The sequence below is a fragment of the Ammospiza nelsoni genome, chromosome 1, assembly GCF_027579445.1.
Source record: "Ammospiza nelsoni isolate bAmmNel1 chromosome 1, bAmmNel1.pri, whole genome shotgun sequence".
NCBI lineage: Eukaryota > Metazoa > Chordata > Aves > Passeriformes > Passerellidae > Ammospiza > Ammospiza nelsoni.
In genome coordinates this window covers 49,203,447-49,224,663 of record NC_080633.1, presented here as the reverse complement: position 1 = coordinate 49,224,663, position 21,217 = coordinate 49,203,447, and the positions used below count along the sequence as shown (strand labels likewise).

Here is a 21,217-nt window from a genome sequence, read left to right as displayed (position 1 = left end):
TCAGAAAGGAAAACAGCCAACTCATAAAAGAAAGAACAGACACAAAAACCATCTAAAAGGTACTGATGGAGGTTTGCTCTGCTATGGACTTTTTTACTGTACAACTGATTAAGTGTTTCACAAAATGACAGCATGGTTAAGGATGGAAGGATTCTGGAAGTCCTCTTGCCCAATTCCTGGTCAAGCAGCACTGCCTGGACCAGTTGCCCAAGACGATGTCCAGGACCATGCCTAGGATGGAGACTCCACCCCCTGTCTGGGCAGCCTGTGACAGTGTTTGGTCACCCTCACAATGAAACAATTCCAAGCCCAGAAATAAGAAACTTACCTTGAAGTGGCCATTACAGTATTCTGCCAACACCAAAGTGAGGCTGAAAGATTTGGCATGATCAAGATTTGGCTGCCTGGGAAGGAGCACAGTCACAAGAAAGGGGGACACAGTACTGCCATGAGATTGTACCTGCCTACTCCCCCCAGGTCTGGACCTGATATTGCACACAAGCATGTAGAACTGCTCCTGATCCAGGGAAATACACTGGGTAGTAGGGTTAATGATGCCTATTACATATTGTGTCTGGCCTTGGGTTAAACTGATCACTTGACAAAAAGTGATCTCTTTTTACTGTGGGGAAAAAAAAAATAGAGATTAGGAAAAGTCTAAGGTGATGGGAGCAGACTTTGCAGAAGTTTACAGATGCACAGAGAGTTCTGGGAAGCTTTTAATAGTGAAATGTTTGGGTGCTGCAGGACACCTGCTGAAGCTGGCAACCTGGAGATATGCTGGTGGCACCTACCTGAATGTCATGGTGCTACTTTTCTGGGCAGGATGGGGAGGAGAGGCTGTCTTGGCTGCTCAAAGGGCCTGTGCTTTCTGCCAGATCTGGGAGTGACAAGGGGACTGTCCCTGAGGATTTGCTGAGTTACTCTCAGGTCCAGTCTCTGTTAAACATTTGTAGTGCCTGATCAAAAGCTTTACCGGGAAGGAAGAAATAGTTCTGCATTTTGTTCAGAACCATATTGCCAGAAAGGTGAGTAAGCTACCTGAGAACTGTTAAGAGATATGAAATGAATTCATATGCAGTTGTGGTCTTGTGAAGTTGCATTTTCAGGGCACAGATGTTTTGCTTCCGCCCATATCGTCAAGTAATAAAAATTTGAATGATCAAAAGGTTATATTAAAGAAAAGCAAAACAAAGGAAAAAACACACCAGACTTTACATCTTTTTAGCCTGTGTGCTTTCCCTCTCCCTTTATGTTGGTTTCTGAGCCTTTAAGGTATAACTGGGTCATACTTTTTGGCTTTCTCAGTAGAGTCCTCAAATTACAAAAATCCCATTGATTTAAAAGGTACTTATTCCTTAAACTTCTTTTTCTGGAGTACTAGTAGGCTTTGAGATTCTCAAGTGGTGCATGAATTCCATGGGGGGTAAATTAAATACTGAAAGGGCTAAATGAAATCCTGTCTTACAGGTAGATAGCACTGCTTTTAGGCAAATATTTGCATATCTTTTGTCCTGCACATGGCTCTTACCAAGTAGATGGATGTACTGTTATCCATGGTCAACCCACCAGTATAGTACAGGTATTGTAGGTTGTTTTGTTATGTGATTTTTAATTTTTTTTTAAGATCCCTAAACAGTGATGAGTAGTTGAGTTAGTGATGATGCCTTCTGAAGTTCTCAATGTCTCTTCAAAAAGGCTGTGCAAGTCCCATTTTTAAAATTACACGATTTTTTTTTTTTAGGACTTGATGACAAAATTTAGGTATCCAGTGTGGTAATAGTGAAGAAGTTCCTGATTTTTTATGGGTTTGTAGTAATAATAATAATTGTAAACCTTGCTTTGATGACAGCAAGAACTTAGTTCATGCCATACTAAAAATAATCTTGATAAATTCACTCCCTTAAATGCATGAACACAGTCTGATAAATTGTGCTGACTACTAGTGGCAGTATCAGCAAAAAAAGCTCAGAAGAGTAAATATGATTGTTATTAATTTAGGACTCGCATTAATTCGCTTCATCTGCTGTATTATTGTAATTATATACTGTATGACACTACACTACATCTTACACAAAATTGTGCATTATTTTCCTTGTTTTTAAGCAGTTGATTCCCCTGCAAATTCATAAACTAATGTAACAGTTTTCCCCAGAATAACCACAATGTTTCTGGTTCCTTACAGCAAATGCATTATGCTGTTACAGGGAACTTTATAACTGGGAATGTGGAATTTACCCTGGCTTCCATCCATGGAACAGACCAAAACCATTTCAGTCAACCTGTTCTCTACCCAAGTGATTCAGAACCATTTGGTTTCACTTACTGGTTTTAAGCATTGTTTGCCATCTGTATCCCACTAATAATTTATTTGTACAAGAGATGTTGAAAAAGAAAATGCAGTAGCCAGTATTAAAGAGAAAAACAAGCACATGTGTGAATATCTTCTTTAAAATAGTCTACATTTCTTTATACTGATGATTTTCGGTGTTTGAGGGAGGCCTGCAGGTTGGTGTGCCTGGAGACAGTTGCTGGCGGGATATCCTAGATCTCACATGACAGTCTTCCCTCAGGCTTTGCATCCCTATGAACTGAGCTATTGTATTTGCTGGGAATGCCCGACAAAGGCAGGAATGATGAATCTGACTCCATGTTCTCAGAAGCCTAGTTTGTTACTTTATAACATTGTATTATATATTAAAGAATACTATACTAAACTGAAGAATACAGAAAGGATACTTCCTAAATGCTAAAAAGACAATAATGAAACTCGTGACTCTTTCCAGAATGTCGGCACAGCTTGGCCCTGATTGGCCAAAGAGCCAAAACAACTCACACCAGAATCCAGTGAAACAATCACCTGTGGGTAAACAATCTCCAAACACATTCCACATGAGCAAAACAGAGGAGAAGCAAATGAGATAAGAATTGTTTTTCTTTTCTCTGAGGCTTCTCAGCTTCCCAGGAGAAAAATCCTGGATGAAGAGATTTTTGCAGAGTGTGTGAATGCCACGCTGAGCTGATCATACTCTTTGTGACCTTGCTGGCAGCAGTGGCCCAGAGCTGCAGAGGTGGCTGAGAGGGGTGGACCTTCTCATGGTGCTGAAGGTACCCTGGTGCTCCAGAGTGCTCTGCACATTTGCAGAGTCTCTCTGCTCATGCAAATTTCTTTTCAGGACTGGAGATTGACCACCTGCTGGGCTTGCAGATTAATTTTATTAACAGGCACCTACTGGATCAATAATTTTGACTTGTGGTTTGATCATATATTTTTCTCTTATGAAAAACAAAAACATTCTATAAATAGTAAATGAATTGAAAATGGGATTTAAAATTTAAAATAGTGCTATGAAATATGAAAAGAATGTTATTGCTTAAATAAGTTAGTAATTGGAGGAGACATTTTTTTCAAAATCTTTTCAAGGTTTTTTTCTCTGATTTTTTTTAATTACTTTTTCCCTGAATTTTAAAATCTAATTAATTTCTTTTTCTTTGCAAATGATAGATATTTAGTTGATAGTTTACAGCTCTAAATTTTACACTGATGGTACAGAAATTTTGTTTGTGCTTCAGGATGTAAAACCAGAAAAATAACAATTCTCAGATAGTCCTGTGAAAGCAAAATATATGAGTGAAGGAATCTTCATTTCTGGCTGCACAGGCATAGCACTTATTAATGGGAGCAAAGGGAGAACAACCCACGTAGCAATCCACTAGTGGGGCATTGTAGCCTTTCTGTTTATGAGGAAACATAATGAATGACTCATTAGATTATGAAACTACTATGCAGAGAGCCATGGTCCTCTGGGCTTTTCCTGAATAAGGCTAGTAGGGCAACCAGAGGATCTAGTGACTTGGGCCCTATAGCTATGGATGGTGGTCAGAGGTTTCTTTATTTGTCAAAATCTGTGGAAATTGGGATTTGTTGCTTTGCGTGTTTTGTTGCTTTGTCACAAAAATGGCAAATTGTGGGCAGATGTGGAAGTGCTCAAAATTCATAAAGAAAGAGAGGCAGGATAGCTGGTGTGCCTTACTATTGAATTTCTTACATTTTATTACAACTGTTTCCTGTATATCTGACAATGAATTGTTATGGACTGCAATTATAGCGTGAATGTGTGCTGTATTTTGATTTGAAATCCATAACACTGTAACAACAAAATGGTTGCTGATTTATGCTTCTGGTTTAATTTTCTGTTTTGAAATAAGATGAAGATGAGAGGTTTTTTTAAAGGTTGTCGAGGACTCTTATTTGCAAAAGCACTTACTTCTTTAAATTCTGCCTTTTGATTTCTTCACCATTGCTTGTATTGATGTCAGCAGAAGCTTCATGTCTTGTTTGTGTGGGTATCTAGACATGAGCATCCCCTGGCACCGCTGCAGTTGGCAGCTCTTTCAGCACTGAGCACAAGGCTTGTGTTCCCTGACAAATCTCATGGTGTATTGCTGCTTTTAAAACACAGTTTGTGCAGTTATAGCCACTCAGGTGATGGCAACATAGAAATGTGAGCTCAGTTCTTGAGACCATTGGTGACCCTCTTGATGGGGTTGGGCTTAAGACTCTGCAGGTTTAAACACTGCAGGCTTAAAACAGGCTTAAACACCACTCTGGGAATGGTGCAGGCTGGAGGAGCTACGAAGCATTGCCTGTGACCAACTTGGCCACATAAGTTGCTTCTTAAAGTTCTCTTTTTGCACAAGACGGGGTGATATCAGATACTGCTTTTTGCACAAGGTGAGAACATGGAATGGCATCATAATATCTTATAAACCTGAAAACATTGAGCCAAAACTCTGATGTTTGACTTTGTAAATAAATAACTAAATAAGTAAATGAGTTTAAATCAGTGAACTAATTGATGCTCTATGATTGTTCTGGAGTATTCTTCCCACTTAGTGGTGATGAGATAAAATTTTGTTTAAGCAAAATATCATCAGTCACTCCCTTTACTGGTTTTGCTTACCAGGAATGCGGAAACTCTTGAGTGTCTGGTTTTGATTTTGTGATTTTTAAGATTCCTACCAGTTTTTTCCTTGCTTTTCAAGATGGATAGACCTTACTAAGCGGCAGTGTTGCCAGAGATCCCAGCTACTGAAGGAAGCAAATTAACATACAGTATGGTAATTTGTTTTCCCTGTCCTTCAGTCACAGTGAGGAGAGTCTAAATATTTCAGTGACTGAGACTTTGGATTCCCATTCCTTGCTACACAACAACAACAACAAAAGCTATTTATAGCAATAACAGTTAGCAGCGATACAGCAGCCTCAGACAGCTATAGGCAGCATCTCACAAATGTTAACTGCTTTTGCACTGAATGCCTCTGTGAAAACAAAGAGCACTGAGAAATAAAGATCAAAGCAAAACCAAAAGAAAGATTTTTTTATTGCTATGTTTTACTTTGCTGGCAGACCAGAGCAAAGGTTTTCTGAACATTTAAAAGATGAAAAAGGTGAAGAATCCCAGAAGCGATTTATCTTGAAGCGAGATAACTCTAGTATTGATAAAGAAGACAATCAGGTTGGTTCTCGGTTCGAGAGTTGCTGAAATTTGTTCTGTTTTTGAAGGTGGGCTGACTGATGTTATTGTTGTTCTTTTGTTGTTGCTCTCCTCCTCCCCTGCCCTGCTGCCCCTCCCCGCCTCCTCCGGCCCACGAACCACCGTGGGTGGCTCCGAGCCCCAGCGTGGCCGCTTCAGCCGTGGCACTGTGTGGGTCTGCATGGGTGGTTTGCTTGGCGCAGGACTTGCTGCATGCCCACAGTGGGGGGGGAATGCCAGTGGCTCTGGGCTGCGTGGGAGGCTGTGTCAGTCGCATTCCTCAATGTCTGGCCTAACTATGGCAGTTGTTACGCTCCCTGTAGCTTCCTTCTTCCGTTGTACCTGTTCAGAGTTGGATTTCGGTGTGGACCAGTGATGAACTGATGTAGCCCAAAAAGGAGAGAGGGAAAAAAAAAGTGTAAAAAAAAAAAAAGTCCCAAAGATGTGATGGTGAGGCCAGGTTGATTTTTTTTTTTTTTAAACCATCCTAAATTACATTTTGACCAAAAATAAATTAGGTCTGTCTTTTACTTCCCTTCCTCCTCCTGTGCCCTCACCACCTTTTACTGTCTTTGTAATTTACTTGCTTGTGCATGTACTGTGGCAGACGTTCCCCCATGTGTTGCCTGTGCCATAACACTACCTTAACTTAGGTGAGCTTGATGACTAGGGGAGTGCCAGGGAAATGTGTGTGTTTGTGCTGCCTTTAAAAGCGGGTGTTGTGCTGTTTCAATCCAGTGCAAGCTGTATATGTGGAATAGATAAACAAAAAAAAAATCTATCTGAAATGGTTCTGTTGTGATTTGATTTTATGAGAAAATTCTCACAGGTAAGAGGACAGCATATGTTTCTTTGCTAGGGCTACGTTTGCGGAGGAACCAACCAGTGATTCTCTTATTGCCACTTCCCTTCATGTTTTCAGTAAAGGACCATTTTTTTTCCTTCCTTTTTTCACCCTTTTTTCCTTGATGTTTAGTTGTACATGGCAGCCTTGCCAGTTGTGCTGCATACAAGCTGGCTTTGAAAACAAACCCCAAGCAATTTCAGGGTGTGGTGACTGTGGGGATCACCCAAAGGAAAGCAGCATGACCTTATCCCACCTGGTGCTGGGATGCAGGGGGAGAAGGACCAGTCCTTGAAGCCCATTTGTCAGTGAAGCATTTCCTGATGGGGCTCATCTCCTCTCCTCCTTCCCATGGCACAGCCATTTCCCACACTGTGGTTTACCGAGAGGCAAAAATGACCCTTCCTTTTCCAGCCAGAATTCAGTAGAGGGTTCCATACAGTGTGAAAATCATTAAAACTGTTGTGCTGAGTATCTGGGACTTCTCCTTGCACACACAGACTTTGTGGGTTTCTTCTAGGGTTTACAGTTCAGCTCCAGCAGCCTAGTTACCCTCTTTCTTCCTTGATTTCTTAGGTAGCCCACCACTGCCTGCCCTCCTGCTCCTCACAGCTGGTAGGAGAACCAAGAAATGTTCGCAGTTGAGAACAATGGCACTTAGACCTGGGGTGAGGACACCCAGTTTTAGGATGGTGGGTCCACAAAAGCTGTGCAGAAAGCCTTGTTTTGGCCACCTGCTCGATGAACCCATGTGCAGCATCTAACTGGAAATCTTTGAGAGCCAGTCTCGCAGGGTTCTTTGTGCAGGAACGACAGCTATCATTTTCGTGCTTCATTTGTTTAAGTGAACATTCATTATTCTCAGCTGACAGTTACTTAATGGCAGTTTTTAACAGCTCAACTTATATAACCCTCCTGGTTTTCTTTCTGCTCAGCAAAACAGAATTCTTCCATTTAGAGATGACAGACGAAGTAAATCAATTGAAGAGAGAGAAGAGGAGTATCAGAGAGTGAGGGAGAGAATATTTGCACAAGATGTGAGTAGTTATTTTAATTGCCTCTTTAGTGCCATACCTTCGCCGGTAGTCAGACAGTTTTGCCCCCCTCCTACAACAACACTGCAGCTGGGCTTGCCCTGTGGGGCTGGAGGTGACAGGGAAAGCAGATTGGCTCAGAGGGTCTCAGAGGAGCTCTAGAGGTGTGGAGCTTGGCTGCTGCAGGGTGAGGTGATGAGAGTTGCAGGGAGAAGGGTAGAGGAGAGATCAGGCCCAGCATGTTGTCTGGGGAGTGCCTGTCCTGTTTCTTTGAATGTTCATGTTCACATGGCCTAGGTTTATTTCCTTTTTCCTTCTGCTAGCCAAAGAGCAGTGATTTAAGTGGACGCTCTCAATAATTTCAAATGGCTGTGTTATTTTATATTTCTTTCAAAGTGGATCAAATCTTTATAAGTGTCCTTCTGCAGAGACTCCCTATGGGTTTTGGTTTTTTGGGCCAATGCTGTAACATCAAGACGCTGAGAGCAACAAAAGGGCAGAGGTAATCATGGAGTTGCCTCATTCTTTTTAAATGACTGATTAAAGAACTGTGCTTCTACCATCAGAAAGAGTCAGTCATGCTGTTGATGATTATATTCTGAAAGGAATAAAATGAAGAAGACATTAAAATTCTTGCCCTTACCGAAAAATCAGAACTTTCAAGACAAGGTATATTGCTAAGGAAAATACTTAAATCTGAAACATCTGTGAGCAATACCTGATGCTCCTGACAAAAAAATCACAATTTGCTGTAATACTGTAATGATGAGGTAATAAAAGAAAAAAAAAAAAAACCAGAAAAAAGCATTTTAATGCTTTATTTCATATCTCAGTGGGAGTTCTGCCATTTATGAGAAATATGGGAATAAATCTAATTAAATCTATTTTTGAAAATCATATTGGGCAGTGTCCTTTTAAATTAAAGCTGTTCATATGTTGCAGGGCTAATAGTACTGCTAGGAATTGCACATGTCCAAGCTGGGTTATTTTGGCAGAATACACTGTATAGTTTTAAGGTATGTGTTGTCTCGCTTCTTAGTAAATAGCTAGCTACATGTAAATATTTTTAGCTTCACTTTTCCCTGGCTGAGATGATTCCAGTAAAAGCAGAGGCCCTTCAGTTTCTGTTCTGCTTTCAGTATGTTGGCCTGGATATAAATACCGTTCCAGGCTACACATGGTGGAATTGCCAAGTTGTTCAAGAGCTGCAAAAGCCACTTTGCAACAACTTTCTTATATGAAATATAGGAGGTTTTGACACATTACAAAAGAGCTTGTGGAAAACAAAAAAAAACTTTGGGTTTTGATGCAGAATTCAGATGAGGCAAAATGCTAAAAATTACCAAATAGGAGGTTATTTACAAAATAGTCCAGTTTCTATCACAAGCTGCAGCTAGAAGTGCCTGTTTGGGAAAGAGATGGCTGGAAAAGTGTGCTGAAAGTGGCTCCATAGTGTATTGCTGCTTTTACTTTTAGATATTTGAGTTCTAAAAACAGGCAAGTGGAGAGCATTTGAATTGCCCACAGCAGGAGGCTGTTGTGGTTCATTGGGTTGGCATTTTCAAGTGGCAGGACCTAAGTAAAAGTGTGCTTTTTGGCACACATTTTAAATGGAATTTGGAGGGAGCATTTTTAAAGATCAGCAATGTTAGATATCTCTCCCTCTCTCTCTCATATCCACTCCTTTGCTCTCTCTCTCACAGCTATTGCAGGTGTTAGTGAGCATCATAGTGCAGTGAATTTCAGCAAGTTGTATGTTTAATGTCAAAGGCAATCTGTGTTTTATCTGAGCTTTTTTGGGTGGAGCATTCCTTGCCAGATACAAGGTGTTTTTAGGATGATGTCAGTGGTTGTGGTGGTGGACAATGTATTTTTTCAATTTTAGGAAAGAGAGAAATGGCTTCCTGTTATAGATAGTCACTTACTGCATGTAAGACTGTGAAGTTTTAAGGCCCTCTGCAGTCATTAATTAATCCAATTCTCCCCAGGTTTGTGTGAGGTAGGTACCTAAGCCTTGTTACTCTGCAAATTACAGATACAGAGAGTCAAAGATGGATTACTGATGTGGTATTTTTATTACCTCTGTACTGTTTACACTGTTGTAGTCAAGCCTTTATGAATGCCTTGCTTGTGAATCTTAACAAATGGATCACAGATACATCTCTTCTAGTTAGAGTATGCATGAAGAGATCTTGCATGGGAAGTCTTCAAAGCGCAGCCATGAAGGTCAAGAGTACTGCTATAACTTGTTGCATCCAGCAGCACCCACCCCCCCCGAAGATGTTTGAGATGCCCAAACCCTTTAGATAACAGCCCAAGAGTCAGAACTTTAAATGAAATTCATAAGGAAAGGGCAGTCTGGTTGCAGGGCCAAAAAATTCCATGCATGTTTTGAGTGCTGTGAAAAATGTCTTAACCTGAACCCCACATAACCATATAAAGCCTTTCTGTTCTTCCTTTGATCTTGCAGAACTCTAGTGCACCAGATCTCTTCACTTCCAAATGGGAAGGTTTTAACAAAATAAGTATGTTCATGAGTAATGCCATTGCTATGATAGTCCTTATGATGATTACTCTAGTATTAGTCAGTTTAAATTATACTTTCTGGCAAGTTTTCCATCTGCTGTGTTGGCTATCACAAATTTCGACAAGGAGAGCTGGAAGCTTTAATGACTTCTGTCTCAGCAAGATTGAGAAGCATGTTAGTTTGATATTTTAATAAAAGGATTGGTGAAGAAATAAATAGCTAAAACCATGATCATTCCAGCTCTCTGAAACAAGAACTGCAAAGTGCACCTCCAATTTTTCAGGCTGCTAAAAAAAGTTTAAAAAGCACAGTTTGAGCTCTGTTATGCTCAAAACTATTTCAAGGTTTTTTTTTTTTAATTGCAAAACTTATTTTATTGGAAACTTTGTTTTAAAACAAAGTGTGAATTTTACAGCCACACACACTGGAGCAGAGGACCTGCACTGTCTGGGTCTTGCAGAGAAGTTCCTTGTCTGAACTGCTTTAGTTGCATTTGGGAAGTTGAAGAATTATTGTCCAAGAAGGACAAAGAAGAACATACAGGAATAAAAAAAATGTTATTTCCCTGTATGTAGAGAATCCCAAATGCTTGCATAAATAATACATGATGTTTGGCTTTGAAGCATGCAGAAAATTGACTGTAAAGACCAGCAATCAAATTACATGGGGGAAATTTCATCCTTCAAGGTTAGTGCAATTTATAATCTCATGAGCCAGAGTCACGCTAGGACCATTCAGTGCTCATAAATGCATTCTCTGGGAATCATTCTAATTCACTAAAAAAATGTAGATGTTTTCTTACTTACACAAATGCTAGAATTGCCCATGATACACATGGAACTTATTAAAGGAAATACACCATGCTCTTTATTTTCTGTTGTCAGCGGTAGTGGCTGTTTTTCACCAAGGAGTGTATTCTAAAGAACCAGATCCTTTAGGTACAGTTGGTCACAATTCCTCTACTTAAGAAAACTCAGAGGATCTTTATCAGTCTCTGATAAAAGAGAGGAACAAAAGAAATACCTGTAGACCTGGCTTCAGCCTGTTCTACCCCTCTAGAGTGAAAAGATTAGGAAGAAGAGGGCTTAAAACTAATAAAAACAAATCAAAGGCACACCTCATTCTTGCCACCGTAAACCTGTAGGTACTCAAACTCCTGTACTGGTGTACAGAGACTTTCTTTGTTGCTGAGGATGAAATAACAAGCATTAGTTGGAAGCCTGAGATCTATCACATCTTGTTAACTGACATGAAAATTATTACCTGATAGTACCCATTGCAGGATATTGCTGCATGTTAATAGTTATCTCTGTTTGCTAATGTAATTAAAAACAAGAGAAGCAGCTCCCAGTGTATCTAGTACACTGGCAGAACTGATGCACATTTTCCAGTTGAGACTTTAAAAGGTTCTTGGAAATCGGAAAAGTGAAATACTCAGTTCATAAATAACAATCAGTCATACAGAGCATCCTAATGGAAATCTTGCACGCAGAGATCTCCAAGGACACTAACTTGTAGATAATCTTACATAATTTTTTTATCTGATAGGTTTGTTGCCCGTCTGTTTAAAGGGTAAACAAGAGTCAAGTGTTCTAAGGATTTTTTTTGACAACATCTGTGCTGAGTATTTAAGCTTTCCTGGTGCTTTAAGTGCAATACATCAGGAAGGTGAGTCCTGACCTTGTAGTAGCTAAATTTCTATCCAGAGCTGCTTAGCCACTTGATTTTTAACAGTAAGAATAAAATAATACAAAAGTGCCTGTCTTCTCTGCCTCTCAGCCTCACACCTGTATTGAAGAATAATTTCCAGGGATTGGAAATGTGTTGGCACAGTGTGGCACTGTGCTAACATCATCAACCAAGAAGACAAATTGAGTTATTATGGACTCTGTTTAAAGTCTGTAATACACTTGATAGTGGTTCCCATCAAGACGCTGAGAAGGAAGCAGACCTTTCTGCTTGTTTGATAAAATATAAATCCCAGATATTTATTCTGCTTTATGCCCCAGTCTCTTAAAAAACTTTAATAAAATAAAATAAATACAGACAAGTGCATTACAGGCCCCTTTGCTTTTGTAACTTGGTGGGTACACCGTCCAGTACTCTGGTCTGAGCCAAGGTTTTTCTGTAAGAATAGCTGTAATCCTGTGCTTTGGAATGTGACTGCACAGAAGTCAATGCACAGATGTCCATCATGAAGCTCGAGATGATGACCCCACAGCTGAGGTTGTACAAGCCCGTGGGGTGATTTCAGTATGCTTTTCTGGGGCTTTTTGCTTCAGCATAGTTAGACTGTGCTGAATCCTGCAATTTTTTAATGAAACCTGGTGCCTGAGTAAGATACATAAAATGAGAGAAGACACGGTGTTGTAGATGTACAAAGGATCCCACTGGTTTTAGGTGAAGCAGTTTGTACCTTCTCTTAGCCTGAGGTGAAGGCCTAGGTCTGCTGTAGCTGGTGGGAATCTGATTCCTGGCAATGGAGAACTTGTTTCTGATCTCCTGAGGCTTCATGCTAAGGAGAAAGAGATTGCCCCTGATGCAGCCCAGTGCCTTGCAAATTTAGCAGGAGTGCAGGGTGGGAGCTCACTTGGGAAGCCCACAGAACTGTCAAATGTTCCCTAGTGTGGATTCTGGGTGGGTGAATTACACTCTAATGAGAAATTGTAGTGCCATCTGAGGGATAAATTTCTTCCTTTTGTAAATTGATGGGGCAGCACTAGCTGTGGTGTCAAGGAAAAATTTCGTCCAGGCATCAGCTGGAGCATTAAGAATGAAGCAGGGTGTTGCTTCTGGTGTTGGCCAGGACTCTTTTGAGTGGGTCGTTAGCTCACCCTTTACAAAACACAGGCATCCAAAATCTGTGCTCTAACATTCCATACTGTTAGAATTTGACACAATTAATGATGGCATTTTATGATTCTTTGGGCTGAGTCCTATTGCTACAGAACTAATGGCCATAATCTCTGGTGTTGTACTTCCTTTACCTGCCTTTTGTTTAAATTCAGTGCAAATGCTGACTATTCTTTCTTCTGCACCTCATCAAGATATAATCCAGTGACAGCTATGAGGCTTTTTGTGTAGCGAACATGAAATAGGAGGGAAATGAAAAAATCAAAGAGGGAGAATTATTAATGGGAAATTGAGCACAGCTTCATTTCTCTGCATAAAAAATTAAGTAATTCTGAAAGAGATATACACTTGTCCATAGGATTTATTTCTTCTGAGCCCTTCACCTTTTTTGGGATCTAAGTGCTCCAGCAGAGAGCCTTCTTGCTATGATTGTTGTTAATATTATCATTAAGAAGGTTATTATCATTTTATATCTCAGTGTTCCCTCTCCAGCCGTAAAATGTGAAGTCACACACTATTTCTAAGTATTGCAGTATCTTCTCTCCCTTTGAGGAACTTTGTAAATTCTGCATGCTTTCCTTCTGTTTGTCCTTCCTACCTAGAACTCTATGCCATCCTGCAGTTTTATTTTGAGGTGGTAGGCCAGACCAGTGGAACCTTATATTATGCAGAAAAAACATTTTTTTTCCCTTCAAATTGCCAGTATTTTGCACATAGTGCCTTCTTCAGATCTCTTAACTGAGAAGTTTCAGTTTGTTCCCAAACTGAGACACCTTATTGGCAATGTGTTGTAATGCATGGAATTTATTTTACTGGCCTGACCTGATTCTTGACCTTTTTTCCCCTCTTGTCTTCTGCAAATGCAAATGATGCATGAATTGAAATCCCCTTAAGCCTGAGCAGGGGAAGTAATTCTAAAATCAAGGAAGAAATTGGAACAGCAGAGCATATCTAGAACGTCTGATACAATGCCTTTTTTATTTTTCAGTCAGTTTGCTCCCAGGAAAACCTTTTTGTGGAAAACAGGTAAAAAATAGCTTTATTTTGTGTGTGTGTGTGCTAAACTTAGCTGTTTCTCTTATTGTCTATCTGTAGTTCTATAGTTATTTTTCCTAATGTGAAGACTGTTGAGCAGATTTGCAGTCTGTATTATCTGCATTGGTTTTGTGCTTTAAGAGGGGTAATGGAGCTTGCCTTGCACTATGGTATCTGAGGAGATAAAGTATTACTGCTGCTTTCCTGGGGCTTTTGCATTTCAGTTTAAAAAGCAGATTGTGGGAGAGAGTATGGGGGAGGCACCTAAGCTTTCATTTCAAGTGACCATTCTGTCTCTGGAGTGCTCTCAGTATTTAACTTATTGATCTTTAAAAAGCACTCTAGCAGTGGCTGGATGACAGCATTTATGAAACACCAGGCTTGGGTGTCTGTTGTTTAACCTGCTCTCCCGTGGGACTGAGCAGCAGCATTGGCATCATTTGTTGCTTGTGAAGGCTCACAAGTTCCACACAAGTTCCTGCTTTATTGCTGCAGTGTAGTAGTGAGTTGGTGATATTTGAGCTCACTGTTACTTTGCATTACTGCATGATAGTCCTTGTGAATGTTATTTTTGTTACGTACTCAAACCAAAAGGGAAGAGTAAACTGTGTTTGAAATGTTGAATATGAAATGTTGGCTCCATAACAGCCGTAAAGTAGCTTAACTGTGTTGAAAATCTGAAAAAATTGAGCATCTTTATGGCAGATAAGGATTTTAACCAAAAGGGGGGAATTTAATTGGTGAGGGTTTGAGAGTGCTGACCCAAGTCTGTCCGGCACAGGTTTAAAAACTGTTTATCACCCGCCCTTGAATAAGGGGAGGCTCTCTCTCACAGTATTTTATTCTCTGTCCATCCTGACATCTGTCAGATGCGTTTATGGGTGAAGCTGTTCCCATAGAAAATGACTCCACAGTAATGGTACAAACCAGCTTTTCCAGTGGACACTTCTGTAAGTGGACTGAGGGAAGGCCTTCAGGAGATCATGGCCACTGTCATCTAACCACCTCATGTTCTGAGGGCCAAGGGTATTTCCTCAGCTGCTGCTTCTGTGTCGTGACAATGGAGATACGTTTTATCAAAACAAATCAAAATTCCAACAAAAGAACCCGTAAAGCCAAAAGCAGACGCTCCCTGAAACCTGTTTTTTCCTGTCGGGAGATTGGGGCAACAAAGATGACACAGTTGTTGACACTTCCAAGTCAGCTTGGAAAGCACTCAGAGGCTGCACTGCCAAGGGTAGGGTGGGTACCTTTACGGGATAAACCATGGACTCCATAGCCCAGCCTCCCCTGGTTTATGCATCCTATCCCACACCTGTGTGCCAGAGAATGTGGTCAGCCCTGGTATTTACACGTGGTTTGCTGTCCTTGAACCTGGGAGCTGACTGACCAGCCCAGTGTGAGGATGCACACCCAAGTGGGGACCACTAAAAGGCCAGGCTGGGAATTGCACAGCCTGCACTGTTGCTGTCCTGAGGGAGACTTCAGCTGCCTTCTTTTATTGCTGCATTCCCTGCAGACTTTGATTAGGTGAAGCACTTAAACTTATACTTAGCTCCGTGCACATGAGCAATCCTGTTGATTGGCTGTGTTGAAAGTTAGGTGTGTAAGTGCTTTGCCTTTCTTTTTTGTCAGAGGATCTGAGCCTTTCTCTGAGCTGCAAAGACTTCCAAGCGACTTAGCAAGTACTTAAAATTACATATGCAGTATTTTGCTGGCTTGCATTTTTTTTATGTTCTTATTAAGTGATATTTTTATGAATTTTCCTTTGGATGGAATGATTCCTCAGCTTCTGAGAATTACCTTTCTCAGTAACAGGAAATGCTAAATTGGCCCTCAGCCTCGCTGGATGATATTTTTTATGTTCAGTTGACTGTGTACAGCTAAGGGAGAGGGAGGAGGGGGCATTTTTAGCCTTGGTTCTTTAAACTGAATCTAGCACAAATTGAAAAAGTTATCTAGAAATCAAATAAAACTTTACAGATCAGATAAATTTGAATTACCATGTTTTTTAGCATAATCTTTCTTTTCATTTTTCAGTAGGCTGTTGGAAGACAGTAGCATATGCAATGATATGCATAAGAAGAGACAGCTGTTTAGGTTTGTATGAATTTTATTTAATGTTTATTTCCCAGTGTATCCCACTTGTGATTCTGTCTGTGTCCTTGCCAAGGCACACCTTGACATGTGTGGGTATGTCAGTTTGCTGGTTGGAAAGGAGCATGGAGAAGAGTGTCCGACCCCACTCTTCCCATGTTCTCTGAATGAAGAGGTTACAAGAGGACCCTTTTCTTTGGGTAACTGCCTCAGGAACCCCATGAGATTTTCGGCTGCCTGGCTGTTCAGACTGTGACTGTTTGGGAGAGACTGGAGAGGCTCCATTTTTACTGGAGCATATATGACAGGCACGTTTCATAGACTGGTGCCCAGACTGACCTTTTTTCCTTTTGTTGGTTTGTTAAAAGCTGAAGTAAAAGTGCATTGAGGCAAAAATGATTGAAGCTCCCTTATCTGAAGTATCTGTTTTGAAACTTTTTTCTGTTGACTTTGTCTTCTCAACTCCAATTCCTTCCATACATTCAGATGCATTCCATATCCCAAAGAGCATCCCAGGCCAACAGGAAATCATTAAAATTCAGTCCCTATTTTCATGGAGAGCAGTTCTACCAATTGACACACTGAATCAGTGGAAGTCTGAAACTGGTGATGACAGTGTTTCTCTGAGAGTTTTAGAAAGGTTGTCTTCACCCACCATGAGCTCTCACACATTCAATTCACATCAACCAGGCTCCTTTAAGAGTCAGTCAGCTGCCACAAGTCTTAAGCAGAGGAGGCAGAAGGAATGGGTGCTTTCAGAAGTGTGCCCTTCATCTATTAAGGCACATGGACAGCAAGGCAGATATTCACTAGATGTCTGTGTGCATTGGGGTTTGCATATGTCACTTCAAACCTATATCATTTATATTACATAATTTTTCACTGTGAGGAGAAATGGATGTGTGAGGAGAAAATTTGATGTGTGGTTGCTGAGTCTGCATGCCATCACAGCAGCCACAGAGGAGATGGAGAGATTGCACCAGATAAGGAGCAGTGCTGGAGCATCTGCTTCTGCGCCCCATGACCACAGGCAGCAGGCACAAAAAAGCTTCCTTCTTGCTTTGGGTTAGCCTTGGTGACCTGAGAGTCTTGGATTGGGCATGCAGGACTTAGGAGGTGTCTGCACACACGCTCTTAATAACTCATGTCTGAGTTTGGGGAGCTAAAAGAGATTTTTTTGTAACCCAAAGCCACAGATAATGGGGATACAATAGCATTCTGTTTCTCTCCCTCCTTTTCTCTAGCATATAAATGGAAGGGAATTGTTAATTTCTAAGCACAAGAGTACAAAAGAGTCTGTAAATAATATACTTCGGGGTTTTTTTCTTTCTGATTAAATCTTAAAGGATTATTTATTTTTAAAATCCTTTCCCCTTTTTTGTGTTGTTGCTTCTGTGCTGTTTCTCTTGATGCTTTCCCCCTTTGTGGGTCTAGCAAAGGTCAACAGGTTTATACTGCTGATCACATCTGAGAGAGGCTCTGTTACAGGCGAGGAATGCAACAGCCTGATCCCATCTTTGACATGCTGCCTCCTTCATGTCCCAAGTGACACAGCTCAGCAGGTTCTCCAAATAAAAAGCAGGAACCAAGTCCACAAGGAAAAAGGGGACCAAAAAAAATTAAATCGATACAGTCCCATCCTTTTGATCTGTAGAAAGAGTTTTGAGCCTGCAAGCTATTATACTGTAATATATGACAGAGGAGTAGAAAATGTCTTTTAAAATCCTTCCAAATACAGTGTTATGAGCACCACTTGGGATAACAGTCATGGTGCACTAAGCCATTGTAGGCATTTTGGTTCTGTCATTTTAGCAGCACAGTGCAAGTAGTTTACCATAAATAAGCCAAATTCTGATCACAGGATTTACTGTGTTATTACTCACAGTACACTGGGTGCTCTGCAACTGTTCAAGGACAGGCAGCATTTCTACCCAGGAAATTTTAGTATTATTTTGTGCAGAGTGGAAACAAAGTAAACTGACTTGTGGGTCTCTAAGTGAAGCACTAAGAGTGAAGAGATTGGGGTCACACTGAGAGGACACATGTTTAGGAAAGGCTTTGGGTGAGCTCACAAAGCTGATAATGGCTGGGGGCAAGCTCCTATAGAAATAAGGTAGAGTGCAGGTGAAGTTGATGACAAGAACATCACAGTGGATGGACAGCAAAGTGAGAAGTGGTGAGGGGCTTGCTGAGGGAAGAGAACACTCAACGGGCACAGAAATGCTGCATCAGTGCTGCATAAGACTGCTGTGTCAGCCCCATCTGGTAAAGTGCTCTTTGGAGACATCCAAAAGGGGAGGGTGGTAAGTGCCATGCATGTAAAAAGGTTATAGCAGTGTTTACATGCTGAAGGCAGATAAGTCTAGGGGTCAAATTCCATTTCAGACCTGCTTTTGTGAAGGCAGAGTATCTCCTTTTTTAATTATTTGGGTTGCTGCAGGGTACCTGAAGATAGACTTTGCCTTGACATGGTTTTATTTGTGTATAAATCTTTGTTTCATGATATCTGCAGGGGCAACAGAGACAGCATTGGGAAGACATCTGGCAGTCGACAGAGCAGTACAGAGAACGAATTGAAGTGGGCAGACCACCAGAGGCCATGGAGCAGCACAGACTCGGACAGCTCAAACCGAAATTTGAAGCCAGCCATAACAAAGACAGCCAGTTTTGGTGGGATAACCGTCCTGACAAGAGGAGATAGCTCATCAAGCAACAGAAGTACCGGCAAACTGTCTAAAACAGGTAGCTAGTACTGTATTGGATTCACAGTGTCTCTTGCTGTGTGGTGATAAATGTCTGTGCTGGTGCTTGTCTGAGTATGGTCTGTCACACGATGGTTTGGGTTGGAAGGGACCTTCAGACACCAGGTAGTCTGACCCTCGTGGTTGGTTCCGTAGATGGAAAAATACATCAACAGTTGTGTTTCCTGTACAAAGGAAATGTGTATGTCCCTCTGTGGATGCTGGTATGTGGGTGCCTGCTCCTGAGTTTTTAGGAATCAAGAAAAAATGCAGTGCATGAGGTTTGCAAATCATAGGAGAGATAGGCTTTCCCTGGGGTATAATGTGCACACACCATACACGTACTGCACTTGTAGCCTGGAAAGGTGGTTCTCCTTTCAGAGAAAACACAGATTCTACCTTTTTATTAATATTTATGAGTTGTGAATAATTAAATGTCAGATATCTGAGGAGAAATAGAAGAACATTTTGTTGTCTTTCCTAAAGTGCACTCCATCTGTATTTTAGAGTACAGCTTCTGCCTTGGTGGTGCCAGTTGAGGCCATGGACTCACAGAGGTCCCACAATCTCTCAATTTTCTTCTTTAGCTCCCATTAAACAAAAACATCCTTTAAGGGGACTATGAATCTGGTGGAAATTCTGGATTTATTTGCATTAACTTTACAAGTACATTAACATATGAGTGAGTCGCAGGGTCTGGATCTAAGTAATTTCAAGCTATGCCATTAAGCTATTCTATTATACTTTAGGTTGAAAGTGCATAATAAATAACGAGGCCATCAGATGATTCCATCAGATTGGTTCATTTGATACCTATAGTACAGGACAAATGGTAATCAATATGTAGCACTTAGTGCTCTTTCAGCTTGAGCGTGTTTTATGGATGGTACTTAATTTACACCCAGTTTATCAAACCTGACTTGGTCAAATTTCACTCCTATCCCCCAAATCTTGCAGTAGCTTTTGTGTGGTTCAGGATGCTGGGGAATGGAGTTTTTAGAATAAATAAATAAAGCCATTGACATAGTAATTACATTTTAGATCTCTGGATGTTGAACATAGTTTAAAATTTTAGTCAGTCATAAAGTCACTTGAGTTGAAAAGACCTTTAAGGTAATCAAGTCCAAGCATTAACATAACATGGTCAGGTGCACGCCTAAATCATGCTCCCAAGGGTCACACTTACATGTGTTTTAAGTACCTCTAGGGATGGTGACTCAGCCACTTCCCTGGACAGTCTGTTAGAATGCTTGACAATTTTTTCAGTGAAAACATTTTTTCCTGGTATCCAGCCTAAACGTCACCTCTAGAAACTTGAGGCCATTACCTCTCATCCTGTCACTTGTTCCCTGGAAGAAGAGAATGACCCCCACCTTGCTACAACCTCTTTAACCTCTTTTAAGGTAGTTGTAGGGACCAAAAAGAACTCTGAGCCAGTTCTCTCAGCCACTTCTCATCAGACTTGTGCTCCAGACCCATCACCAGCTCCATTGCCCTTCTCTGGACGTGCTCCAAGCACCTCAGAGTCCTTCTTGTATTGCGGATCTAGAACTGGACACAGGATTTGAGGTGCAGCCTCACCAGTGCAGAGGGCAGAGGGACAATCACTGCCCTGGTCCTGCTGGCCACACCATTGCTGATACAGATCAGGATGTCATTGGCCTTCTTGGTGACTATGCTGGCCCATATCCAGCTGGCTGATGACCAACACCTTCAGGTTGTTTTCCACTGGCCATTCTTTCCCAAGCCTGTAGCACTGCATAGGGTTGTTGTGACCCAAGGGCAGGATCTGGCACTTTGTCTCATTGAATGACAAAATTAGCCTCAACCCATTGCTGCAGCTTGCTCAGATCCTTCTGTAAAACTGTCTTACCTCCAGCAGATCAACGCTCCCTCCCAGCTTGGTATCATCTGAAGATTTCCTGAGAGGATGCATTTGATCCCTTCATCCAGATTATAGATAAAGACATTAAACAGCACCAACCCTAGGGAATTCCACGTGTGATCAGCTTCCAGCTATGTGTAACTCCATTCACCACCACTCTAGACCTGGCCATCAGCCAGGGGGAACTGTACACCCATCCTGGCAGTAAACAGCTAGATTTTTCAGGAGACTGCTATGAAAAACAGTGTTGAAAAATGGCTTTTCTGAAGTCCAGGTAGACAGCAATCATAGCCTTTCCCTCATCCACTAAGTGGGTCACCTTGTCATAGGAGATTGGGTTGGTTAAGTAGGACCTGCCTTTCATAAACTCATGCTGGCTGGGCCCTGTTGCCTGACTGTCCTGTACATGCCACATAATGGCACTGAAGAGGATTTGCTCTGTAAGTTTTCTTACACCAAAGTCAGACTGATGGGCTTCAGTTCCCCACATGCTCCTTGTGGCTTTTCTTGTGGGTGGGTGTCACATTTTCTAGCTTCCACTTAGCTGGGAGATGCCACTGGGACTGCTGATAGGTAATGAAAGTGGCTCAGTGAGCACTTCCATCCTCTCCCTCGGAACCCTTGGTGGATCCCATCTGACCTCACGGACTTGTGTGGGTCTAAG

The 21,217-nt window shown here is 41.2% G+C and overlaps 1 protein-coding gene across 24 annotated transcripts in view; it reads left to right on the top strand.

Annotated features, from left to right (window-relative positions):
• The window catches only part of ARPP21 (cAMP regulated phosphoprotein 21), a 197,198-nt gene that overhangs the window by 114,588 nt on the left and 61,393 nt on the right, over window positions 1-21,217 (top strand). For 12 of the 24 annotated variants that reach the window (XM_059488340.1, XM_059488431.1, XM_059488380.1 and 9 more), the window contains 5 exons: window positions 5,411-5,519; window positions 7,317-7,418; window positions 13,784-13,821; window positions 15,871-15,930; window positions 18,440-18,672. In XM_059488340.1, coding sequence (XP_059344323.1) covers window positions 5,411-5,519; window positions 7,317-7,418; window positions 13,784-13,821; window positions 15,871-15,930; window positions 18,440-18,672 — 542 coding nt within the window. The remainder of the gene's footprint in view (window positions 1-5,410; window positions 5,520-7,316; window positions 7,419-13,783; window positions 13,822-15,870; window positions 15,931-18,439; window positions 18,673-21,217) is intronic. The other 12 variants (XM_059488454.1, XM_059488415.1, XM_059488448.1 and 9 more) reach the window with 8 other exon arrangements.